The 27,765-nt window shown below is 44.7% G+C and overlaps 1 protein-coding gene across 1 annotated transcript in view; it reads right to left on the bottom strand.

The window, feature by feature from the left end:
- Positions 1 to 13,353: 13,353 nt before the first annotated feature.
- Positions 13,354 to 27,765, bottom strand: part of LOC137620471 (uncharacterized) — a 48,600-nt gene continuing 34,188 nt past the window's right edge. Inside the window, exons 7-8 of the mRNA XM_068350629.1 lie at positions 22,894 to 23,010; positions 13,354 to 22,380 (exon numbers count right to left, since the gene is read on the bottom strand). Coding sequence (XP_068206730.1) covers positions 21,688 to 22,380; positions 22,894 to 23,010 — 810 coding nt within the window. The 3' untranslated portion in view covers positions 13,354 to 21,687. The remainder of the gene's footprint in view (positions 22,381 to 22,893; positions 23,011 to 27,765) is intronic.

Below are 27,765 nucleotides of genomic sequence, written 5' to 3' on the forward strand. Positions count from 1 at the left end.
ATCTGCGCTCCCTGATCCTGATACGCGCCCACAATCTCCTGCGCGCCCACGATCTCCAGCTCGCCAGCGAACTTCCCCTGCGCGCCATCGCTCGCCCGTGCGCCCACGATCTTCGGATCTGGGCGTAGGAAGGAAGCCTCATCCTTCTCCTTCTCGCCAGCGTTCACCTTCGCACCCACAGGTTCCAGGTCCCACTGTGCGCACTTCCAGAGGTGGACGGGATACGACGCGCCCACGAGCAGTCTCCTTCACGTGCTTCTAAGCCTGCTGATCCTGCGCCCCATCTGTCTTCTCCAGATCGCGCACCTGCACGCCAGCGATCTCCGGCGCGTCCATGCGCCCCATCGCCTGCGCGTCATCACTCTCCTGTACGCCCACGTGTCCATGAGTCTGCTCGCAGAAGATCACCTGCGCGCCCACACGCAACCTCACCTGTGCGCAGTCGCTCACCTGCTCGCCTGCGCTCCGTCGTTCGCCTACGCGCCGTCATTCTCCTGGTCGCCAGCACTCGCCTGCGTGCCCACGCGCACCATCACCCGCGCCTCCATCTCCGCGCGCACGCACGCACGCGCACGTGCGCGAATGTTCGCCCGTGCGCGAACATTCACCCCCACGCGAACCTGGGATTGTTGCATCGCGCGAGCCCAAGCGCGATTCCCTCCGGGTTTCGCAACGCGAGCTTCCTAGCGAGTCTTCTGGAGCTAGAGCAGTCAGGTCATCTTCACCCCCCCCCCCCCGCAAGCGCAGAACAGCGCGCTCGCAGGAGGAGGGGGGAGGTCTTCAGAGAGGTCTAGTCACCAATCTTCTTCCCTTTCATTTCAGGCAGGCCCTATGGTATCTACTCCGAAGGATCGCCCGATCCCCTTCCCTCCAGCGGGAGTCTCTTGACACTGCGTCTGTCAGTAAGCAGCCATGGTTTGGGTCCCTTATCAGAGCTGTCGTCCAGGCTGTTAAGCCTGCCTTCGCTGATTTGGGTCTCAAACCAACGGCAGCTCCGACCCCACTGAAGAGGAAGAGAGGAGTAGAGATCGTGGTGACTTCTCCCAGGGTCAAACTGGCTCCTAAGAAGTCCATAAGGAAGGCTCCTTACCCCCCACCGACGTTCTCTCCTTCTCCTGTGGACGAAGCTTTTCCGTCCTCAGGAAAACCTACCAAGGTGAGACCTTCTCCCACCGCACCAATGGGAGAGACCCCACCGCGAGTAGGAGAATCGTCCCGTGTTGGGGCGGAGAAGAGCCCTCAGACTTCGTTGCTGGAGTCCTGCATCCCTCCTAGAAGGGAACCCAAGGACTCGCAGACTATCCCGAAGTCTTCCAGGATTCGACCAGAGCCAGCGAGACCCCAGGAGAACATCCACCTGTCCCCCCAAGTAGAGCATCTGGGAACAGGAGACTTTGCTGCCAGTTCACCAGGAGGAGAGCAGCAAGATTCAGAACATGCCTTCTGGCAAGTCTTGACTCTGATGAGGCATCTCAACGGGTTCAAGGACCCGGAGATCGCCCCTCGTGAGGCCAAGGACACGGTCCTGGACCGAGTCTTTGGCACTCAGAAACCCACGAAAGGCCAGTGCGGCTTTTCCTTGGTTCCAAGGGGTGGATTGTGCCAGGGATAAGGTTGAGGGCCAGCTCTCCGAGCTCGCCTCCTCCAGCCGTTTCACTGCTGGCAACAAGGTCCTCCCACCTCCTCGTGTCCAACAAAGGAGGTATTTTGAGATCATGGAGGAGTCTTGTTTAGCTCTTCCACTCCACCACTCTGTGGAAGAGCTTTCCAGGGGAGTCTCTCTTGAGAGAGACTCCAGCCGGCAAGTGACATTTTCGGCAACAGAGATCCTGAGTCATCCTGAGTCATCCTGAGTCAGGAGAAGGTCGCAAAGTGTGCCATGCAGGCCACTTCATGGCTGGATGTCTGGCTGGGGTCTCTGGGCATCATGCTGCGATCCAAGGATCTGTCCAAGGAGAGCACCAGGAAGGCCTTGGAGACCTTCCTCCTTTCGGGCACGCGCACCATTGAGTTTCTGGCCCACCAAGTCTCGAACTTGTGGGCAAACTCGATCCTGAAGCGACGTGATGCGGTGACCGAGAGGTTCCACTCGAAGGTCCCAGCCGTGGATGTCTGCAAGCTCAGACACTTTTCCCTCCTGGGAAATAGTTTGTTTGAGCCCAAGGATGTGGAACAGGCAGCTGAGAGGTGGAGAAAGTCGAACCAGGATTCTCTTCTCCAAAGGGCTCTTACAACAAAGCCCTACAAACCTCCAGCACCTCAACAACCTCGCCAGTCCAAGACGACGAAACCGGCACCAGCAGCAAAGACGACGGTGTCCAAGCAGCAGCCCTTTCCTGTCAGAGACAAGAAGGGCAAAAAGTCCTCCAGGGGAGGCAAGAATCCTAGAGGGAGCGGCCGAGGCCGCAAACGCTAGGATTGGCAATCCCCCTGCATGTCCACCAGTGGGGGGATGCCTAAAAAGTTGCACATTCAGGTGGCAGTAACTCAGGGCCGATTCCTGGACGATCTCCGTGATCAGTCAGGGATATCGCGTCCCGTTCATAACATCTCTTCCTCCCCTGACAGCGGATCCAGTGTCGTTGATCTCCTATGCCATGGGATCGGCAAAGGGGCTAGCCCTACAGGCAGAAGTCGAGACCATGCTGAAGAAGGATGCTCTCTAGGAGGTCGTCGACGGCTCCCCAGGCTTCTTCAGTCAACTCTTTCTTGCAAAGAAGGCGTCTGGAGGCTGGAGACCAGTCATCGACCTCTCAGCTCTGAACAAGTTTGTCAAACAAACTCCGTTCAGCATGGAGACAGCAGACACGGTCAGACTTCCAGTGAGACCGCAAGACTTCATGTGTACACTGGATCTGAAGGACGCGTACTTCCAGATCCCAATCCATCCGTCTTCCAGGAAGTACTTAAGATTCAGCCTAGACAACAAGATCTACCAGTTCAAGGTGCTTTATTTCAGTCTCTCCACAGCACCCCAGGTATTCACCAGAGTGTTCACCCTGATCTCTTCGTGGGCACACAGGATCGGCATCCGTCTCCTCCGTTATCTGGATGACTGGCTGATCCTGGCAGACTCGGAATCAACCCTTCTTCGACACCGAGACAAGCTTCTGGGAATTGCCAAGATCTAGGGATCATGGTAAATCTCAAGAAGTCTTCTCTGCTTCCATCTCAACGACTGGTATATCTAGGCATGATATTGGACACCAATCTCCACAAAGCCTTTCCATCAGACGACAGGATAGCAAGGCTGAGGAGGGTCGCAGATCCTTTCCTCAGACGAGAAGAGCTTCCAGCCCAATCGTGGTTACGTCTCCTAGGTCACCTTTCCTCCTTGGCCCGTCTAGTTCCAAACTGCCGCCTCAGGATGAGATCCCTGCAATGGCGGCTCAAGTCCCGGTGGAATCAAGGCCACGATTCCCCGGACATTCTGGTCCCTATGGGTCCGGCGGAACGGACGGACCTTCAGTGGTGGGTGACCGACGGAAACCTCCGAAAGGGAGTGGATCTTCTCGTCCTCCCCCGGATTTGATGCTGTTCTCGGACACTTCAAAAGAAGGGTGGGGGCCCACGTTCTGAACCACAGGACCTCAGGCCTATGGTCAGAATCAGAAAAGTGCCTACACATAAATCTGCTAGAGATGAAGGCCATATATTGGGCACTTCAACAGTTCCAACAAACCCTGGCGGGTCACTCCGAGGTGGTGATGAGCGACAACACCACGGTAGGTACCTTTTCACAACAGCCATCCCATCTTGCAGTAGAGATACTGAGATGGACCGAAGTCCACTTGATTCCACTATCGACTCGCTTCATTCCGGTCAAAAGGAATGTGCTCGCCGACAGTCTGAGCAGAGCATCGCAGATAGTGAGTACCGAGTGGTCTTTGGATCCTCTAGTAGCCAACAAAGTCCTGACTTTGTGGGGTTCCCCGACGGTGGACCTGTTCGCGACAGCCTTGAACTTCAAGCTTCCGCTGCACTGTTCCCCAGTCCCGGACCCCAAGGCACTCTGGCAAGATGCCTTCCAACAACGGTGGGACAACATCGACGTTTACGCCTTCCCACCGTTCTGTCTGATGAGAAGGGTGCTCAACAAGACCAGAATATTGGTCAACCTGTCAATGACTCCAATAGCTCCGCTATGGCATCATGCAGAGTGGTTCCCGGACCTTCTGCAGCTCCTGACGGAACTCCCAAGAGAACTTTCTCCACGACACGAGCTACTCAAGCAACCACACTGCAACATCTTCCACAAAGCCGTAGCATCGCTTCGGCTTCACGCCTGGAGACTATCCAGCATCTCCTCACAGAGAGAGGCTTTTCACAACAAGTTGCGGAAAGGATGTCTCGGCACCTGCGAAAGTCATCCGCAGGGGTCTACCAGGCGAAGTGGAGAGTCTTCTGTGGTTGGTGTCGTGGAACGGGTATCTCTCCCCTCGATGCCACTATTCCAGTAATAGCGGAGTTTCTTGTGTATTTGCGGGAAGAAATGTCCCTTTCAGTCTCGGCATTGAAAGGCTATCGCTCAGCCTTAAGCCTAGCCTTCAGGCTGAAAGGAATGGACATTTCCTCCTCGCTGGAACTTTCTCTACGCATACGAAGCTACGAGCTTACCTGCCCTCAGTCGGAAGTGAGACCTCCTCCATGGAACGTGGTTCGAGTCCTCAGGTCTCTTAAGAGACCTCCGTTCGAACCATAACGTCAGGCTTCTGATCGTCACCTGACTTGGAAGACGGTGTTCCTACTCGCATTGGCCTCGGCCAAGCGAGTCAGCGAACTTCATGGTCTCTTGTACGACGTTGCCCATTCAAGGGGATGGGGGTGGAGGTAACGTTCGGGTTCGTCCCTGAGTTCGTGGCTAAGACTCAAAATCCTGGGATTCCGGACCCACGGTTCGACTCCTTCCGGATTTCGAGTCTCTGTTCTGTAACAGATGACCCAGACCATCTCCTACTGTGCCCAGTAAGGAGTCTGAGGCTCTATCTTAACAGAACAGCTGCAGCCCGTCCTCGAATGCGAGCATTGTTTGTAAGCACAGGAAGGACGAAGAGGAGGGTCACTAAGAACACCATCTCAGCATGGATTCGCAGGGTCATCCACCATTCCTTGAATCCAGACCCTCCTTCGTCACGTCGCCCTAGAGCACACGATGTCAGAGGCATCGCTACGTCCCTGGCATTCAAGAGAAACTACTCAGTGACGCAGGTTCTACAAGCTGGGGACTGGAAGCGTCAAACGACCTTCATAGCCCACTACCTGCAGGACGTGACCCACAGGAGGCTGGATATGTTCTCTATCGGCCCTGTGGTGGCTGCACAACAGCTGGTCTAAACCTCAGGCTCCTTTAATGGATAAGTAGCAGAAGGTTGAGGGCATTGTTACCCGGTTTTAGTCTGCGTGAATGAAAAAGTATGCCTGGCCCTTACTCTTTTCTTCATCCTCCCCTCTCCTGGGGAAAGCAGCATCCTGGGTTCTCTGCACAGCTGACCTCAAACCACTGCAGGTAAACCATGCTTCCTTGTGTTCCTAGTATTAAGATAAGACTGTCGCGTCCCCCATACCCTGACGAGGTGGTATTGGGAATGTCCTATCCTAGAATTCCATCTAAAGGATTCCAGGTCAACTTCCTAGGACGAGTCACACTTCATTCCTTCACACACAAGCTTACGTAGGCCGCACGTTCCTTGCAGAGCAAGGGATTTGCGAGGTGCAGGGACTCCTTATCTCGAGTGCTACACACTCGGATTCTGAGTCCCCGGGCAAAGCCAAAGCCAGTAAGGCTGGGACTTACCACCCTACCTAAGGGTTAAGTCACCCTATTTAAATAGCGTGGTTTGTATTACGGTTACGGAACAAATGACAAATTCGTAGATAATTTGTATTTTTCCTAACCATACAAACCTTAGCTATTTAATCATACTTCCCCGCCAGCCCTGTCCCCTGTGAAGTCCTACCTCTAAGCGAAGTGAATCAGTTCACCGGTGTGTGAGGGGGGAGGGGTAGCTAGCTACCCCACCCCTACCCCCCGCTAACTAGCGAGGGGGTAGTTAACCCTCGTTAAAAATCTAATGGCTCGTCATTTCAGCTACGCGAAAGTAATACCCTATTTAAATAGCTAAGGTTTGTATGGTTAGGAAAAATACAGATGATCTACGAATTTGTTATTTTAGTGATAAAATTTCTTATTTCTATTGTTCATCTGATATTCTCCCCACTAACTTATGATGTCAAGAAGATAGGGAATTACTAGAGGCATGTCTCTATTGAAAGGAAAGATGGGATATTTAAATTCTTATAAGTAAATATTAATAAACCGAGCTTCTCAGAAAGAATTATCATAAGCTTCAGGTGAATATGGAAATAACAAATTTTATTATTAGAATTTTTCTTGGTAAAACTGAATTTATTGGATAGTAATCCATCACTTATTTTTAACCAATCTGACATCATCTGGGCCAGACCTCTAAACCCTTACCACAAGACTTGGTCTAAGGAATTTTAAAACCTCAGGGGTGCAGACATGACTTATTGAGGTATAACTTCTTTTCTCAAATAAGCAAATCTCTTTTTCTGCTTATGTTTTATTCTTCCTTTAGCAGACATATGATCAGAGCAGTGCTTTGTTAATAAGAAAACCTGAAATTTTTTATAGACAAATGTGATGTTTTGTAAACCTTTGTCATGTGCTAAGTAGGCACCCTTCTGAAGACAACCTCATCAATTTTTTAATCAGAATCTCATATTGATAAGTGTAGGTGGGAATTAAAGGATATTACTAATTAAGAGAAATCTCTCACTGTAGTTTAAGTGTACAGTATCATCATAATTTTTGCCTTATATTAAGCCACCCACAGAATTATAAAGTAATTGAAGGCAGTGGTTGTTTAAGATCTAAAATCTTTTGTAAAATATATTATTTAAGATACTGAAATGTATCACTAGGTGAATGTAAGAATACAAAATATTTATATGGCTTTGATAGGGGTATTCAAAGTTTAATAATGATTTCAAATGTTACTGACATTGTAAATTGGAAGAACAACTAACTTCAAAACATTACAGAAATTTATTTTTAAAAATACAAACTACTTCATGAGTTTTACCTACATAACAAGCCTTATGAGTACAAAATTGTTTATTATAATAAAACAGGAATGAATATGTAAACAGTGTGGATTTAGTTGTTCTTATAGAAAGTACATATAAACATAACATCTACTCTTCTAGAAGAATAATTTTGACAAATTACAATGGAGAATTTTCCTGTAGCACCAGTAAACAAAGGAAACATTAATATAAATATCACAAATTTTAAGTAATTTGTATTTTTCCTAACAGTACTTACCTCGAACTACTTTCTTAGGAGTATCTGGGATCTCCTCCCATCCGACCAGAATTTTGTGTAGTTTACCCTACTCCCGTTTTCTATGCGGGGTAATCTCTGGCGGAGTGATACGCGCTCAAGAGACGACCCGGGGTCAGAGAGCATGCTTGCTCAGGTCTCGATCTCCAGTAAGTTTTGACAGATAGGTTTCTATTAAGTCCTGTAAGGCACTCGGGGTAGGATGGGCGGGCCATAACCCGAAAGTAGTTCGAGGTAAGTACTGTTAGGAAAAATACAAATTACTTAAAATTTGTGATTTGTATCCAACACGGAGTACTTACCTCGAACTACTTTCTTAGGAGACTTATACCTTAGGAGGTGGGAGTGTACCACAGGACCCAGAGACCGTGATGAGGAGAGAAAAGGGGAGAACCTAGCTAGGAGGCTAGGTTCTGCTGACCCTCCAAGAGAAAACATGAGAAATAGGGAAAACTACCCAAAAAACTATCTTAGTGTCTAAGTAACTCACCTCTGTAAAAATCCTTGGAGACGTATTCATTCACTGACGATGTATCCCATGGAAGTTAAAGGATTTCAGGGAAGGTAATAAGGGAACAGGGGTGGGGGGTAAGGAAGGAACCTGTGTCTCTTGGACTTACTGCTTTAAATCTTTTGAAGCGCTGAAATGACGGGACTGAGAGAGAATCCGTCCAGGGACCTCCTCAAACATTCCTTCAAGTAGTGAGCTGTGAAGGTTGACTGACTAGCCCAAGTACCTGCCCGCAGGATTTGGCCGACTGCCATGTTCTTCTCAAAGGCCAACGAGTACTAAGCCCTCTGATGTCGTGGGGTCTAGGCTTACCCGGAATAGGAATCCCTACACTACTGTAGGCTCTCATGATCACTTGCCGTAGCCAGAAGGAGATCGTATTTTTGGAGACTGGTTTCTTTACTGATCCTGAAGAAACGAACAGACTCTTGATTTCGGGTCTTAAGTCTGGCTGTCCTCTTCAAGTACTTCCGTAGTGCTCTGACAGGGCACAGCCGCAAGTCCCTCGGGTTGTCCGAACGTGGGATTGCCGGCACTGAGAATCCTTCAAACTTGGGGTCCCAGACTGCTGGGTTCTGGGTCTTGGCTACGAAGGATGGTGCGAACCTGAAGGTAGCTTCACGCCAGCCCTTCGAGTGTGACACCTCGTATGAAAGTCCATGAAGCTCCCCTACCCGTTTTGCTGATGCCAGCGCTAACAGAAAAACTGTCTTGAGGGTGAGCTCCTTGTCCAAGATGTCCTTTAGGGGTTCGAAGGGAGGTTCTGACAGCATTTTCATGACTCTAGCCACGTCCCACTGGGGCACCCTAACTGCTTGAGGGGGGGCACGATTGCTCGAAGCTCTTGATGAGCATCGAGATGTGTCTGGAGGAACCCAGGTCGATGCCCTTCAGGAGGAAGACTTGTCCTAGGGCGGCTCGGACTCCTTTAATGGCTGGGATGGACATATTTACCTCGTCCCTGAGATAGACTAGGAGGTCAGCTTCTCCGGGATGGAGGCTTTCAACGGCTTGATGTTCTTCGCGACGCACCACTTCATGAAGGTTGCCCATTTAGCCTGGTACACAGCGGCTGACGACCGTCTGAGGTAACCTGACATCCTGAGGTAACCTGACATCCTTGTTGCGGTCTTCGCCGAATACCCTTCCTTCCTCAGGAGACGCTCGATAACCTCCATGTGTGAAGGCAGAGGGACCGAGGGTTTTCGTGGAACCTTTAAAAGTGTGGCTGCCAGAGAAGGTCTGATCTGTCCGGAAGGGGCCAAGGTGGAAGGCGCGCCAGTGCCTTTAGATCCGCGAACCACTCTCTCTCCGGCCACCAGGGCGCTACCAAAGTCATCCACAGGTTGTCCGCTCTCCTCACCCTGTTGAGGACTTGTCTGAGCATTCCGAATTGAGGGAAGGCGTAAACGTCGAGGTTGTCCCAAGGATGCTGGAAGGCGTCCTCGAACGCCGCCCCCGGATCTGGCACAGGAGAACAAAACACGGAGAGCTGTGCGTTCAGCCTCGTGGCGAAGAGGTCTATTACTGGCGAGCCCCACTTCTGAATCAGTCTTTTGGCCACTTCTGGCTGCAAGGACAACTCGGACCCTACCACTTGACCCATTCTGCTGAGGCCATCGGCCAGGACGTTTCTCTTCCCTGGAATGAATCTGGCTGAGATCTTGATCTGCTCCATTTCGGCCCATTCCAGGAACTCCGTGAGGCAGCACAACTCCTTCGATTTTAGCCCTCCTTGCTTCTTGGTGTAGGCCACCACCGTGGCGTTGTCGCACATCAGTGCCACGGTGTTTCCCCGGAGCCTCTGAACAAACTGTAGGCACGCCCTTTGCACTGCCATCATTTCCAGTACGTTGATGTGCAGGTTTTTCTCTTCGGCTACCCACCTTCCTCTCACTGTGCTGTCGAGGAGATGAGCACCCCAACCCTCCTTGGATGCGTCCGTGAACAGGAGCATCTCCGGAGGGTCGGCTGCGAAGGGCATCCTCTTGAGGGTGTTCGATCTGTCGTGCCACCACCCAAGGACCTCCTTCGTCTCCGGGGACATCAGGACCACCTTGTGCGGGGAGTCTCTCTGGTTCCAGGCCTCCTACAGGTTTCATTGTACTCCCCTGAGTTTGAGTCTCCCCTGTGGGACTAGCTTCTCCAATGACACGAGGTGGCTTATCAGCCTCTGCCAGTCCCTGGCTCTCCTGGGCTGACCCGACAGGAAGGGCCGTAAGGTCTGGCCCAAGTTGTCCAGTCTCTCTGCGGAAGGGAAGGCTCTCGCCAACCGGGAGTACAGGACCATCCCGAGGTAGGTCATCCTGGTGGAGGGTATCAGTTGGGACTTCTCCAGGTTGATGGTGATACCCAGGACATTGCAGAACTGCAGGAGCTTCGCGCCTAGCTCCCTCAGTACTTCCCTTGAGGCTGAAAGCAACAACCAGTCGTCCAGGTACCAAATCAGGCGGATGCCCTGTTCGTGTGCCCAGGCTGAGACTGTCGCAAAGATCCTTGTGAAGACCTGAGGGGCTGTGGACAAGGCTAAGACTGTCGCAAAGATCCTCGTGAAGACCTGAGGGGCTGTGGACAGACCGAAGCAGAGGGTCTTGAACTGTAACGTTTGGGTACCCCATTTTACCCTTAAGTACTTCCTGCTGGAGGGGTGGACAGGGATCTGGAAGTATGCGTCCTTGAGGTCTATGGACATCATGAAGTCTCCTTCCCTCAAGGCCGCTAGGACCGACTTCAAAGTATCCATCTTGAAGTCGGTCTTGCACACGAACCTGTTGAGGGCTGAGAGGTCTATGACTGGTCTCCAGCCCCCTGTCGCTTTCTCCACCAGGAAGAGTCTGCTGTAGAACCCTGGACCTGGGTTCTTGACTGGTTCCATTGCCCCTTTCACCAACATAGCAGAGACCTCTTCTTGTAAGGCCGTCCTTCTCAAGGGGTCCTTCGGTGCCAACCATTCCGCCTGTAGATCTGGTATCAGGAAGGGCAACCTGTACCCTTCTTTCAGGACTGTCACGGTCCAAGGGTCCGATCCGTGGTCCCGCCATGCTTGCCAAAAATGTTTGAGGCATCCCCCCACCTGAGGCTTCGGCAGGAGTAGGGGGCCTCTCTCCCTATCTCCTTCAAGAGGCGCAGCCCGATCGACCTCTGGTGGCTGAATAGGAGGGCCTGAAGGCTGACTGCACAGCCAACGTTCCCCTACGGGAGGGCTGCGAAGGTTGCTGCCAGGATGTAGAAGGAGCGTCTCTCCTGGGCTGGTTAGGTGAGGGGGGAGAGGGACGTCAGAGGGTGTCCTTCTTGCTGGAGGGGGCCTGGGTTCTCCCGCATCCTTTAGTTTCCTCACCCTCTCCACCGTCTCTTCCACCTCCTTGAGGGGGAAGACAGAGTCGTCCCACAGTGGAAGGCTCCTCAGGGACCTCGCTTCTCTGTCAGGGAGCTGCCTTACTAGTCTTCTGAGCACAGTGTCCCTTTTCCTCAGTATCCAGTTGGCAGTCTGTGCTATGGATTGATAGGAAAGGAACTTCAGGGCCTTACCTCCCGAGCTAATCAGCTCCTTCAGCAAGGCCTGATTCTCCGGGATGAGAGATTGTGCGAGGACTGGAACCCTACCAGCGTGGAGGCCCACCAATGCAGCTACGATGATACGTGAACTAAGTCCCTGGACAGCTCCTCCATCATGGAAGTTTCCGCCAGGGAGAAACAAACCAGGGCAGTGGCAGCCCTCTCCTCTACTGCTCCCTGTCCCAAGATGGCGACTGCTGGTTCCACCGCACAGGGCCCCGAGTGGTGTCCTTCCGGGAGGTAGAACCGGGACTGTGTCTTCAGGCCCTGGAGAAGTCTAGAGGCGCTCTGGCTCTTGGGAGCTTCCACACGGTTGGCCACGATCTTGTTAACGTGCGCCAATCCCAGCTTCACATCTTTAGCCAAAGGGAGAGCTAGCGAAGACCTCTGTTGTACAGGCACATCCACCAGCCTGTTGAGGCTCGAGAGCCAGACTTCGTCAGTAGAGGGCTCAGGTTCGTCCAGCCTATGGTGTCGCCTGATGAGGCCTATCACCCTCCTGTATGCTGAAACCTCCGCTGGCGAACCTTCTTCCCCGTCCTCTACATTCTCCGTTGGGCGTCCCAGTTCTCGTGACGGAGGACCTCCGACGGGGGGAGTCGTACGTGGAGGAGGCATCTTCCTGGAGTGGTCCAGTCTCCTCGCTTCAGGCAGTAGGATGGGCATCGCCGCTGGAACGGACGCCTCCGTCCTGGATTTATCCCTTCTTCCGGCGGACCAGGGGTCTGCGGGCTTCCCCGTCGAGGAAAGGAGTTTCTCTTGCTCCGGACGATGCATCGTAGATCTTGAGGCCGGGACGCAGCTGCCAGACCGAAGGGGCGACTCTCTCTGCCGGGCAAATGGAGTCGGAACCTTCGCGGCCTTATGCCTGTCCCTTGGTGCCTGATGAGACGAGTCCCTCCGTCGGTCATACTTACTGCTGGAGACAAAACCTACCAGTGAGCGGGACCTAGGGCGCCATCCCGAGGTGCCCGGGACTGCTGTAGCCCGCAGGAGTTGGCTACGGGGGATGGAGACCCGCACCCATTCTTCCTCCGGCGAAACGCTTCTCCTGAAATTTCTCCTGGGGGATCTTGAATGGGAGCGCGAGCGAGATCGCCTCCTGTGGGACCTATCTTGCCGTTTCCTATGGTCCCTCAGGGCTCCGTCTTCCGATGAGTAGGAGTAGGCCTCGACCAAGGAGCTTGAAGACCTGTAGGATCTCGCTGCGTTGCTGGTGGTTCTACATGGTGTTCGGTCGGCGACGAAGGCTCCATGAAGACGGCCGGGAACGTAGCTGAAGGCGTTGGAGGGGAGAGGGGGAGCTCCTCGCTTGGGAACCAGGTCTCAAACTCCTCTTCCATCCTCAGGGGAGATCTGAAGGGCGTCTTCGAAGGCGCCCACACGAGGCTGTCTGACAGCGGAGAGTTCTTCTCGGCGACACCCTCGGCTGCTGACGCACCTGAAAAACCTGCCCAAGAGGCGGGAGAAGAGACTGCAGCAGTTATACCCCACATCGGATCGTCCGACGAGACGTGACCTGCTTTCACCAGGGCTCCGTTCCCCAAATACACACCCGCCCCTCCCTCAGGCCCCCCACTTGCCTGGACCAAAGACACAATCCCACTGTCAGGTAAATCAGACTCCTGGGGAAGGACCACAGGCCGCTTCCCCACAACAGACTTACCTCGACCCCTAAACTGGGTAAGGGAAGACGGCAGAGAGAGACTGTCCGACGGGACAAATTTTAAGTAATTTGTATTTTTCCTAACAGTACTTACCTCGAACTACTTTCGGGTTATGGCCCGCCCATCCTACCCCGAGTGCCTTACAGGACTTAGAAACCTATCTGTCAAAACTTACTGGAGATCGAGACCTGAGCAAGCATGCTCTCTGACCCCGGGTCGTCTCTGAGCGCGTATCACTCCGCCAGAGATTACCCCGCATAGAAAACAGGAGTAGGGTAAACTACACAAAATTCTGGTCGGATGGGATATCTCAGATACTCCTAAGAAAGTAGTTCGAGGTAAGTACTCCGTGTTGGAACAAATAATAAATAGAAACAAATAAGGGACTCTATAACATTTCGATGAATATTGGGTAAACTCATAACTTAAAAAACTAATAGCGCACTAAGATAGGAGTTATAATTTGTTGATAGAAATAGTCATAAGCATGGGCATTTTCATACCATACAACCTGCGCACAAATGTTAAATAGTATTTTCTGGTTTATCAATTAAAATGACATCTCTAACCCTCATAGGCTCCCTTACACTATAAACAGGTACAGTACATTACCAAACGCTGTAATTGAAAATTACAGTATATAGGTTTATTTTACATTCAACTTTTGGGGCAAGATATTTCACTTGGGCTTACAAGCCTGACTTTTAGGCACACACAAGGACAAAGACTACAAAAATTGTATTACAAATAGCCACAAGCCATATTTAATAAATCTTCAGGCTTAATTAAGAGCCAGAATTGATAAGCTTCAGGATGTAAAGCGTTATATTATTATAGTTTAATCACACCACCTAGTCAAAACACTTGAATCACATAGGGCAGATTACTGGTACTTTTTAAAGGAGACACATATACAATAACAATAGAAAGGTCTACTGGAAATCTGGAAGATTTCTAGTTCAAAACAGCCCCTAGGTTTTTGCGTATTCATTACTAATGAACAATAACTGGTATAGAATCGATGATAAAGACTTTTAAAGGAACCTAAAAAAGGTCACTTAGGTTTTTCTAAGAAAGATCAATACTGTATCTTTGAATGACATTTCGTAAAACAGCCACTGGGTATTTAATACTTAAGGACAATTAGGATAAATGGTGTAAAGGCTAAAAAACGCAGGCTTATACAGGGACCTGAAAAGATCACTTACATAGTTTTCTTTTAACTGAATTTGTAAAAAAAAATATGAATGTCATTCAGTAACTTGCAAAAATGTATATTACATTGCTTAAAACCACAATAAATATTATTCCGAAGAAAAAGAAAATGAAAAAATATTGTAAATTTTATAAATCTTCTGATGATAAGAAATTCTTGATTACCAAACAAGATTTTAGCTCCTAACAGATTATACAGTTTAAAGAAAAACAAGACATTCTTCAACACCCAACACAGTTTGCATTTATCTAAACATAATTGTTAAATAAATTTTACACCTTCAACTATAAATTTCCTATACTGTACGCACATCAAACATGAAAATAATACTTTAAGTAAATATATATTACAATACAGCAAATTTTCAATCTACTTTTGCTAATAATGTTATTTCACATATTTAGCACTAAATTTTCTGTACACAGCAAATGCAAAATAAACACACTCAATGAAAATAAAAAAAATATTAGTCTTAGTAACTTTCTAACAAAACCATTGTAAATATGTGTACTTATCAGTTAGATAAAACACATTTCTATTAACCTCCCCTGATTTCATATTGCTTCTCTCTAGAAGCTAGGTTACTAAAAAAAATATATATAAAAATTTTTCTTTCCAATAGACTTGGGCCTTTAGTACTGTACAGTAATGAGACAATCTAGCAGTTAATGGCAATAACAATAGCTTTGGTATTTTTCATCACTAATGTAGATAAAGACAACTGCATTGTATAAAACATTACATAACCTTTCTGACTAATAAAGTAGCTATTGTGAAGGCTGTGTGAATTCTGCAGTTACTTTACATGGCTTTTTACACTAAGAATAGTAACTTAGAATTGATTTATATCTTCACCTTTCCTTTTCAGAAAGAAAGATCCTGGCCAATTACCAGAGGCAATGTTTGCAAGATGGCATGAACTTACTTTTCAAAGTACCTTGGTGCACTATGGGATTATGGCTGCAATGGGGAACGAAGACCACACCTCTCGTCAATTGCCGGGAGAGGCACTTTCTTTGGAAAAAGGCCAATGAGGACCTATATCATCTAGAACCAAAAGGCATTACCGGGTCATAAACCTATGAAGGATAAGCTAGCTTGGTTGCTATGAGCAAAGGCAAAGAACTAGCCAAATTTATGTGGAGGAACTTTACTGTTCTTCCACACAACAAGGTATTTGTTATTGAATTGATTCATAAGGTGTTTGGACCTAGTGTCAGAAAATTTCTGCCAGAAAAGCAATTTCACTTGCCCTTCTGTACAACAATGCACCTACTCACCTTCCAGGCTTAGAACAAGAGTTGGTGAACAAGTTTACCTTCCCCAAGTAAGACTCATCTCATCTGGCCCTTGGATCAGTAGGTGATAGTATAGTTGAAGCTGTTGTACACAAAAGCACTTTTTCAAAAGTTGTTTTGAATTGGCCTCTAAGAGTTCTGGGAAAATTAATTCAACATTGCCCACTATTAAAGTATTGTCGACAAAGCCTTGGGAGAATTGTCTAACAGAATGGTGTCTCAAGGAAGTTGTGACCAGATTGTCTACCAGAGAGGGACTTCAATGGCTTTAAGTCTGTGGTCCAGAACATTAGATTTCGAGGGAAGTCCATGGGCTTCGAGGTCACTGATGAGGAGTTAATGGACCATAGCAAAGTGCTTGCCACTGAGAAACTTCCAAGACCTTCAGAAGGAGCAGAAACTGATAATAGCCAATGGAGTATCTTTGGAAGAGGAGGAAAAGAACGATGCTCCAAGTTCAGTGATAAAAAATTACAAAAAATGGCTTGTTAAAGTATTGTTGAAAAATATCACCAATCCAGCTGAATCCTTTTAAATGATTAAATGATCATCCAATGGGTGTAAAAGAAAACCGGAAAGAAATTTATTCAGATATAAAGGTTCTTCCTTTTCCCACAATTTTTTTTCTAGGTAATTACCAGACATTTTTATGGAGGGCAACTCCTTCCAAACAATAACATCTCCTACACACCCTCTTCTACTCAAGCTACAACTCGCCTTAATTCGGGGAAAGAAATTAAGTTTTCATTGATATCATACGGCCTGCTCATGAATGGCAGAGGCCAGGGACAGTGACATTGTCCTATCAAGCAGGACAATGGCCTGGAGACTGATCATATATACATATGATCAGCACTCAAGCTAGGACCAAGGAGGGCCAGGCAATGGCTGCTGATGACTCAGCAAATAGACCTATAAGCTCCCCAAACACCCCCATCCTTAGCTCACAAGGATAGTGAGGTTGCAGCGACCAAAGAAACTAACGAGTTTGAGCGGGACTTGAACCTCTGTCTAGCGTTCACCTGTCAGGGACGTTACCACAGTGGTTACCACAACCTTATTGTACAAATTTCTTGATACAGTATATGATTTTAAGTATGTAATTGCCATTAACTGTAAAAATGCCTTTGAGTGACTGCCATATTGTGACCTGGAAAAGATTAATCACAGTTACTTTATTTCTTATCGAGAATATTAATTCACTGTTTGAACAGATCTGTGTCCGAAAGACTTTCTGGAATGGATTAAGTTTGACCTTAAGGTACCATTATAACTTTAAAATTAATTTTTAAAAAATTACATGTTTAAGTAAAATTACAAATATATTCTCTTATGCATATTAATTTTTTAAAGATATGCTACTTTACTTCAGAAATATATGACTAATATTTTATTGCTTCTGCATATATGGTGATTCAGAATATAATTTATTGCTAATATTGTATTGCTTCAACATAACATTTGTGGCATTGACCCTCCTTGAAGCCCCAATGTAAATTAGTGTAAATATCTATTTTAAAATGTTAAAAGTTTTTGCATATTTATTCCTATTTTCCTCATTGGTAATAGCAAAACAATAGTGTTGGTAGATAACGTGTGAGGTGTACCTACCTTTGATAAGTTTTAACTCATTTAAAAAAATATCTATTAAAAAAAAAGGAAATTATCTTTGCACCATATACACAAAAAAAAATTAAAAAGGATAAAAATCAATATGAAAATCTTCCATATGTAATGGATGAAATGATAGCATAAAATCTGATACCGACAAGTCTGAACTTTCAAATAAAGTTACATGTCTATTGGAAGCAAGGTAAATTTTCTTTATACTGTACTGTACTTGAATAAAAGGTCTTATAGACTGAAAAGACATGGTATAATAATTGTTAATGATATTTGGCTATCAATAATTTACAAATAATTTAGTCAACTAAAACTCAAAACGTAATATACTTGGCAGCAAGTCTTGAATGATGAATTATTATGAAACTTCAACATCCTACGGATGTTTCAGACAACCATCAAGAATTATATATCCATACAAAACCATCAATCACAGCTAAGAATGAGTGATAACTAAAACCTAAAAAGAGTAAAACAAAATAAATCACTGAAAAATACTATAGTAAAAGCTATTGTTATACTAAGAGAAATGTAACTTGCTCAGAATAGGACATATCACCTCTACCATTTCAATCAATTTAACTTATGAGATTTATCTCTTAGTCTACCCAATTCAACTTGCATCAATGTCTTTGGTAGTTTATATGGGCATTAAAAAATCATATAGAGCACCTATACTAAAACTTTAGTAGTAATAAAAATCACATAAATAAAAATATGCCCCTATATATACAATACTTTAGGCCCTGTCCACATGGTCGAGCATGGCCGACGGGCAAACAGTGATACCAGACCACAATAGTTAGCAAGAATGAGGGTTAATGACGTCAGAAGCGGGAAAACCACAGACAGGGATCTGGCATCATACAGTGTTGCCAGATCCCTGCCTTTAGTTTTCCCGCTTCTGACGTCATCAACCCTCATTTTCACTAACTATTGTGGCCTGGTATCACTGTTTGCCCGTTGGGCATGCTCGACCGTGTGGACAGGGCTTTAGACATTACACTGTACTGTGATGAAAAAAAGAGAAACTAAAGTAAAAAATCTGAAGGGCACTTTTCATGTCCTTGGTACATATAGAAATTTGATAAATTTTAATAATTTACCCACTGTATAATGCTAAAAAACTGCATTTTAAGGCTATTGCAGAGTCTAATCTCTGACATACAATCAAGATAAGGTATTGTAAATCACTTTTGCAGTCTAATCTCTGACGCATAAGTAAACATAAGGTATAATAAATAATATTTAAGGACATCACATACAATCCTGAAAAGTTTTGCTTTCACTCTATGAAAATTACTTGTAATTTAAAGTTCATAGTGTACTGGCATATTAATATATTCCTAGTAATGTAAGACCAACAGCTACAAACATCTTGTGCAAAAATCTAAGTGTGCATAAACATCAAACCACTTTGCAAATAACATCACATCCAAAGATCACAACGATACAAACTTCTACACTACACAGTTCATAAAAAACACTTAACATTCTGTAAAAACAACAAAACTTACTTGCCTGAATTTTAGCATGACTGGCAGGATCCTTAATACTGTAAGCCGCTTAGTTTCGATGGTTCTTATTTTTACGTGAAGACCATTACGGTAGAAATTTTTTCATGTTTAGAATAGTCCTATGCTTGATCTGAAATAGCACTGTACAAATATAACTTTAAAAAATAATAGCTCTGTATACATGTAAGGATGGATGGGAAAAATGCTGGTCTTCTTTCAGATACAGTATACCATTTCTAAAAACTTGAAAAGCTACTATAATTTCAAATATATTTTAAATCTGCCATTAATACAATATCCTGTTCCTTAATACAAAGCCTTACAACTAAACCATCAAAAAGTTACATTTTACGAGAGAAAAGTAGACTAAGTACAGTATTCAGTTTCTAAAGTGTCCACGACAAGGTTCATAACATCAATAACAATCAAACATAGCCTATAAAAGAATTTTCACTGAACTTGGTTGATCCACTAAAATCTTCCTGATATGGGGAATATATTTGATTTAATATTCTATAATTACCCTAGCAAGTGGCAAGTGTCGGCTTATGAATACAACAGAAGAGGTTCATCACACTTCAAGAAACATTACAATACGTTACTGTACTTTACTTTACCAATAGTTTTATTTAAATAAAAGGATTCCATTAATAAAATACTACATTACAGTAGCCCTTCTTTTCCCTGTAAATAGGACCTTATAGCATTTTTCTTAAGATAACCCTTAAGCATTCATTAAGTGGAACTTCAGTAGTACCTATGCCTTTCATGCTAATTTTTTCATTCATTCATTATCTCTGGAATCTTTTACCTCTTATTACATCTATTGTTTCTAAGGAATATCATTAATTATTATTGATAAAATGTACAGTATTCTCATGATATGCACCCAAGTAAATTCGATATCCTGCACGAAATTAAAACTTAACTTACGTATGTAGGACGAACCTTTCTTGCTAACTCGAAATTCATAGATTTTAAGGCATTTTGTTCTGACACATTAACCAAACCATTTAGTTACCATTCTCTTGGTTTACTTCTCTTGTTTCTTCCTAAAATTTCCAAATTCATACATTCTTTTCACTAACTTATTGGTCTTTATTTCATTTACTTGACCAATTTTTACAAATATCTATCATTTAATGTACTTCCATCTTTTTATGTATTTTGGAATTTCTATTTTACCTTTACAAACATTTCAAACCTTCTTACTTCAAAATATACTGAACAAAGCACTTATATCAACAGATTCAAGCTCTCAATTCTTTTATTTGCTCTCTATATTCACATTTCACTTCAATAAGGCAAATTGAAGCAACAGTCAGCGATTAAGTTTTGATTATTCTAAGAATCGTCTCTTTAAAAATATCCCTTAGCTTTTTTTTTTGCTAAACCTATTTGATGAGTTACTTCTCCTCTCATCCTACTATCATCTATTTCACAGACTCCTAGATAACCACATGAATCAACCCCTTCCAATCTTCCAGTCCATAAAAACATTATTTCATGTTTCTGATTCCCAAATCATTCTCATAACCTCATCACTACTATTTACTTTTAGATTTCTTCCCTTTCCAACTCTTCCACCAAACTTGGAAGTTTCTATCCACTGTCAGAAGCTAAAGTAGTATGATGATAATATTTTAATATCAATCATTCAGATTCATTTACAGACCTTGTCCAAATCAACAAACTTGAACTTACATCTGTTCTTTCCTTGACTTCATTCTTAGAAAATCAAACTTTAAGGACATACATCCGCTATGTAAGAGCAAATTTTACACCGTCACAATTCTATCCATGCACATTAAAACAAGCTCCTTGAATATATAAAATTACCTTTACACCCAATAACCTTCATAAGCAAGCAAGCCTCTGTCACCTAACTAAGTTTCCCTAGGTTCATATAAGCCAGAAACAGCATTATTCATTACCATCAAACTGTTCAAAACAGTTTCACATTGGACATGAGATTAAATGGTTACTACAGTACATAAAATGCAAGAAGATTAATAAATAGAATTTGGGCCAGAGAAGCTATTCAACACCAAGACAAATTCAGATTTCACTTTTTTTTTTAGTTATAACTATCAGTAAACAGAATTTAAGTAAATAAGGATATGACTTGAAACATGTGGGAAAACATAGTACAGTTCATGAATTTAGTAAACGCATAAAATGATATGGATGTAATTTTAGTATCTCCGCTATATTATTTAAAATATCTATTCTTTAAGATATGAAATAAACATACTGTACTACATTTCCCGATCATTTTAACAGACCCTGCAAAATAATGTTATTCAATTTAGATGGTTCTTCTAGCATTTTGTAAAATTATGAAATCTGTAATACTTGTTTTAAAAAGTTTTCTGCAATGATAATATTGGAACTGGTAAACTACCACATACCATTGATACTAACATACAGTATTACACTTGTAATAAGAGAAAGTGTGTGTTTTATAATTTTGGGTAAGTACTCGATGTTATCAATCATCATAACTGGGTCAGTTATGTAGACTTATAGTACACTACTTACTGAAAATGATTATTCTTTCATTCCATTTTGTCTTGTGGTTTGTGTAAGAATTAGGATTTTGTTTCCTAGATATCAAAAAGCTTGTGTCCATGTGTAATACATGTAAATATTACATACATATACTGTAGATTTGTATGCAAATATACACATGCATGCTTACAAATATATAACATACATAAAAATGGTCCCAAATGTTAACATCTTAACTTTACTGTATTTACTTTTTAATGCAACATTTATGATATGTAAAATATGATGTGAAAAAAAAGTTTTAAATCTTTATCAACTCCCTTGTAAGGACATATAGTCTCATATAAAATACTTGAAAACTTTTCATAGATGACTAGATCATGTTTATAAATTCTGAATGTGAAAGCAACTATGGTATGATATTTATTTGGTCTTTTCTTGTAATTCGGTCACACCAGAGTCCATGACATTTCCATCTACGTGTGACATAGCATTTTCCTTGTTTGCGGAAGACGATGCCTGCTTCTCGATACCTACTCTTTCCTTATCCATTGATTTCATCTCTTGGGATGATTCAAGCTGCATTGTTTCTTTGTTTAACTGTGATGATATTTTGGTTAAGTCTGAAGCATAGGATGAGGCTTGTCCACTAGACAGGGCATCCCTTATTTGCTTAGAGATTGAGCTTCTATAATGATTACTGTTAGCTTCACTTCTCATGATAGGAGGTACACCACTCAGAGGTGGTGACGAATCCCGAGAACCAGGGGAAGGTTGATGAGGACGGGGTGAATGTGGAGGTTGATAAGGCAATGGTGTAAAAGTTCTAGATTGGTGGTGAGACTGGTAAGGAGGCGACTGGCGCAAGTGAGGCTGGTGTATTGTGCGATTGGCTCTAAGAATTGACCTCTGGGGATGGCGCCCAGATGCAAGCTGTGGACTTGGCCTGCCTCCACCTGAACGACTACCCATGGTATGACCCATTGCTAGATCTTCCCCTCTGTCTACATCAATGCCACCAAGGAAATCCGTATCACCACCCCACAGGCCAGATGCACGGGCATCGCTGACCTCTTGAAGAATGGCTTCTTGTTGATCTTGAATCTGGAGTAGCTCCTGAGCCAAAGAAACATAAAGGGTGATAATTACTGAAAAATAAAATGCAAAATGAAAATTCTACATAGCCCAAATCACCTTTACAGGAACACCAATCATTACAACTCTTCCATTGATGTTGATATACCTAGTGTGTTGATTTTTTAGAAGCTAAATTCAATAGTGCAAAGAGCCTTAAAAATTATTTGTCGCAGAGAATATGGTGGAGTCTTCACAGCAATTAGCTAAAGTCTCCAGAAGTGAGAAGCTAATGTTAAATTTCTCAGTACTGTACAGTGTAATAGTACAAAGCACACAAATATTACAGACTGGTCAGTGATTGTTACAGTTGACCAATATACTGTACAAGTCTTAGGAATAGCACAATGTGGCATAAGTTCCCATCATCAGGAAAACTTAATCAAAAATGAAAAAGTCAGCTGAAATCCAATTTGCATTTGACGAAGTTCTTTGTTATATACATCAGCAGATTAAATGCATATTCAATCTAAACACAGGGAAAAGTCTACTTACAGATGTAAGAGTGGTAATCACATTTCCCTGTTGGTGAAGTTGCTGTTGGAGACGTTCTCTAGTTACACGTTCTTCTTGTAGCTGCTGCCACAACTCTCGACATGTATTCACAACCATCTACATAATAAAAGACAGGCAAATTCTGAGGCCTATGAATACTAAATATCCCTTAAAATTAATAATCAAAGGCCAGAATATACAGTATTTATAAAACAAATCTTTAGTTTATATTTCTAAATAATTTTAAAATTGCCTACATATGAAAAACGAGTAAAGAATGGTCTAAGTTACAAGTAAACTGTAGGGGAAGTTACAGATTTATAAATTTTCTATAAAGTAAAGCATACTGTGCAAACTCTTGGTCTGGGTAAATACCTTTCATAACTAATGTATGTAGAATAAGTACCGAGTTCAAGTATGAAACCAGACATTACATGAATACAAGTTGATCCCCTCAAAAAAATTGGATAAATCACATAATCAAAATCAATGTTAAAGATTAAAATCTATAATTAGGATTGTAAGATTAAACTGATAGTAAGTAAAAAGACATTACTGTACTGTAAATGATGGGGGTTAAAAAAAATTAAAGCAAATCTCATTGGAAAACATGATGCAAGGAAATAAGATTACAAGACTACTTATTTTCACTTATGTACAATAACACAATGAGGATCTTAAGGGCAGATACTGTATGTTTATAAGATGTTATTTTGATTATAAAATAAATTTTTTAATATACTTACCCGGTGATTATATAGCTGCAACTCTGTTGCTCGACAGACAACTCTACGGAAAAACTCGCCAGCGATCGCTACACAGGTTGCGGGTGTGCCCAACAGCGCCATCTGTCGACCAGATACCCAGCTCTCGATGTAAACAAAGACTCAATTTTCTCCTCGTCCCACTGCGTCTCTATTGGGGAGGAAGGGAGGGTCATTTAATTTATAATCACCGGGTAAGTATATTCAAAAATTTATTTTATAATCAAAATAACATTTTTCAATATTTAACTTAGCCGGTGATTATATAGCTGATTCACACCCAGGATGGTGGGTAGAGACCAGTAATATATGTTTACACTTTTATGAGCTAGGAGTTTTTTATTTCATTTTAGAAGTTATCAAAATAACAAAAACAAAATAAATAGGTACCTGGTAAGGAAGTCGACTTGAACAATTACTCTGCCTTTTAAGTACGTCTTCCTTACGGAGCCTCGCGATCCTCTTAGGATGCTGATCGACCCCTAGGATCTGAAGTATCAAGGGTTGGAACCCATACAACAGGACCTCATCAAACCCCTAATCTAGGCGCTCTCAAGAAATGACTTTGACCACCCGCCAAATCAACCAGGATGCGAAAGGCTTCAAGAGAAAGATTAAAAGGGTATGGAATTAGGGAATTGTAGTGGTTGAGCCCTCACCCACTACTGCACTCGCTGCTACGAATGGTCCCAGTGTGTAGCAGTCCTCGTAAAGAGACTGGACATCCTTTAAATAAAAAGACGCAAACACTGACTTGCTTCTCCAATAGGTTGCGTCCATTATACTTCGCAGAGATCTATTTTGCTTAAAGGCCACGGAAGTTGCGACAGCTCTAACTTCGTGTGTCCTCACCTTAAGCAAAGCTTGGTCTTCCTCACTCAGATGTGAATGAGCTTCTTGTATTAACAGTCTGATAAAGTAGGATAAAGCATTCTTTGACATAGGCAAAGATGGTTTCTTAACTGAACACCATAAAGCTTCAGATTGGCCTCGTAAAGGTTTACTTCGCTTTAAATAGAACTTAAGAGCTCTCACAGGGCATAAGACTCTTTCTAGTTCATTGCCTACCATATTCGATAAGCTGGGAATATCGAACGATTTCGGCCAAGGTCGAGAAGGCAGCTCATTTTTGGCTAGAAAACCAAGTTGTAGCGAACATGTAGCTTTTTCTGACGAAAATCCGATGTTCTTGCTGAAGGCATGAATCTCACTGACTCTTTTAGCTGTGGCTAAGCATACCAGGAAAAGTGTCTTTAAAGTGAGATCTTTCAGGGAGGCTGATTGTAGCGGCTCAAACCTGTCTGACATGAGGAATCTTAGTACCACGTCTAAATTCCAACCAGGTGTAACCAAACGACGCTCCTTCGTGGTCTCAAAAGACTTAAGGAGGTCCTGAAGATCTTTATTGTTGGAAAGATCTAAGCCTCTATGCCGGAAGACCGATGCCAACATGCTTCTGTAGCCCTTGATAGTGGGAGCTGAAAGGGATCGTCCTTTTCTCAGGTATAAGAGAAAGTCAGCTATTTGAGCTACAGAGGTACTGGTCGAGGATACAGAGACTGACTTGCACCAGTTTCGGAAGACTTCCCACTTCGATTGGTAGACTCTAAGGGTGGATGCTCTCCTTGCTCTAGCAATCGCACTGGCTGCCTCCTTCGAAAAGCCTCTAGCTCTCGAGAGTCTTTCGATAGTCTGAAGGCAGTCAGACGAAGAGCGTGGAGGCTTTGGTGTACCTTCTTTACGTGAGGCTGACGTAGAAGGTCCACCCTTAGAGGAAGACTTCTGGGAACGTCTACTAGCCATCGAAGTACCTCGGTGAACCATTCTCTCGCGGGCCAGAGGGGAGCAACTAGTGTCAACCTTGTCCCTTCGTGAGAGGCGAACTTCTGCAGTACCTTGTTGACAATCTTGAACGGTGGGAATGCGTATAGATCTAGATGTGACCAATCTAAGAGAAAGGCATCTATATGTATTGCCACTGGGTCTGGGACTGGTGAGCAATATATTGGGAGCCTCTTGGTCAGCGAGGTTGCAAAGAGATCTATGGTTGGTTGGCCCCAAGTGGCCCAAAGTCTCTTGCATACATCCTTGTGGAGGGTCCATTCTGTTGGAATTACTTGCCCTTTCCGACTGAGACAATCTGCCATGACATTCAAGTTGCCTTGGATGAACCTCGTTACTAGTGTTATGTCTTGACCTTTTGACCAGATGAGCAGGTCCCTTGCGATCTCGTACAACGTCAGTGAGTGGGTCCCTCCTTGCTTGGAGATGTACGCCAAGGCAGTGGTGTTGTCCGAGTTCACTTCCACCACTTTGCCTCGAAGGAGAGACCTGAAGCTTTTCAAGGCCAGATGTACTGCCAGCAGCTCCTTGCAGTTGATATGCATGATCCTTTGACTCGAGTTCCACAGTCCTGAACATTCCCGACCGTCTAATGTCGCGCCCCAGCCTACGTCCGATGCGTCCGAGAAGAGAACGTGGTTGGGAGTCTGAACAGCCAGGGGAAGACCCTCTCTGAGGTAGATACTGTCCTTCCACCAAGTCAGACAAGACTTCATCTTTTCGGAAATGGGGATCGAGACCGCTTCTAGCGTCTTGTCCTTTTTCCAGTGAAAAGCTAGATGGTATTGAAGAGGACGGAGGTGTAGTCTTCCTAATGACACAAATTGTTCTAGGGATGATAGCGTCCCTACCAGACTCATCCACTGCCTGACTGAGCAGTGTTCCTTCTTCAGCATGTTCTGGATGCATAACTGGGCTTGGCTTATTCTGGGGGCCGACGGAAAAGCCCGAAAAGCTAGACTGTGAATCTCCATCCCTAAATACACAATAGTTTGGGATGGGACCAGTTGCGACTTTTCCATATTGACAAGGAGACCCAATTCCTTGGTCAGATCTAGAGTCCACTTTAGATCCTTCAGACAGCGACGACTGGAAGAGGCTCTGAGAAGCCAGTCGTCCAAATAAAGGGAGGCTCGGATGTCCGATAAATGGAGGAATTTGGCTACATTCCTCATCAGCCTCGTAAACACAAGAGGAGCTGTGCTTAGGCCAAAGCACAGGGCCTGAAACTGGTAGACCACCTTTTCAAAAACGAATCTCAGAAAAGGTTGGGAGTCCGGGTGGATGGGGACGTGGAAGTAGGCGTCCCTTAGGTCTAATGAGACCATCCAGTCTTCCCTTCTGACCGCTGCTAAGACTGACTTTGTGGTCTCCATGGAGAACGTCTGCTTTGTGACAAAGACATTCAGAGCACTGACGTCTAGCACCGGCCTCCACCCTCCTGTCTTCTTTGAAACCAAGAAGAGGCGGTTGTAGAATCCCGGAGATTGAAGGTCCGAGACTTTGACCACCGCTCCCTTCTCTAGTAAAAGAGACACTTCCCGTTTCAAGGCTTGTCTCTTTGCTTCCTCTCGGTACCTGGGAGAGAGATCGATGGGAGACGTTGCTAGAGGGGGTTTCCGTACAAAAGGGATCTTGTACCCCTCTCTGAGCAACTTCACAGATTGTGCATCTGCGCCTCTCTTCTCCCAGGTCTGCCAGAAGTTCTTGAGTCTGGCTCCCACTGCTGTCTGAAGATGCGGGCAGTCAGACTCTGCCCTTATAGGACTTGGATCCTTTCTTCTTCCCTCGTTTCCATTCGGCACGAGCACCTCCTCTGCTGGAGGCTCTGCCACGAAAGGGCAGAATAAAACGAGACGCTGGAGTGTCCATCCTTGGTCTAGCTGACAAGGTAGGCAAAGGGGGAGCTTTGCGAGCTGAGGACGCAACAAGATCGTGAGTGTCCTTCTGCACTAACGAAGCGGCTATTTCCTTAATCAGGACTTCTGGAAAAAGGCACTTGGAAAGAGGAGCAAAGAGAAGCTCAGATCTCTGGCACGGTGTAACTCCAGCAGAAAGGAATGAGCAGAGATTTTCTCGCTTTTTAAGGACTCTGGACACAAATGATGCAGCAAGCTCATTAGACCCATCACGTACGGCCTTGTCCATGCAGGACATAATGAGCAAGGAAGTCTCTTTGTCTGTCGAAGAGATCTTCCTGCTTAGGGCTCCTAGACACCAGTCTAAGAAGTTAAAAACTTCGAAGGCCCTAAAGATTCCTTTCAAA

Source organism: Palaemon carinicauda, chromosome 27 (assembly GCF_036898095.1).
Source record: "Palaemon carinicauda isolate YSFRI2023 chromosome 27, ASM3689809v2, whole genome shotgun sequence".
Classification (NCBI taxonomy): domain Eukaryota; kingdom Metazoa; phylum Arthropoda; class Malacostraca; order Decapoda; family Palaemonidae; genus Palaemon; species Palaemon carinicauda.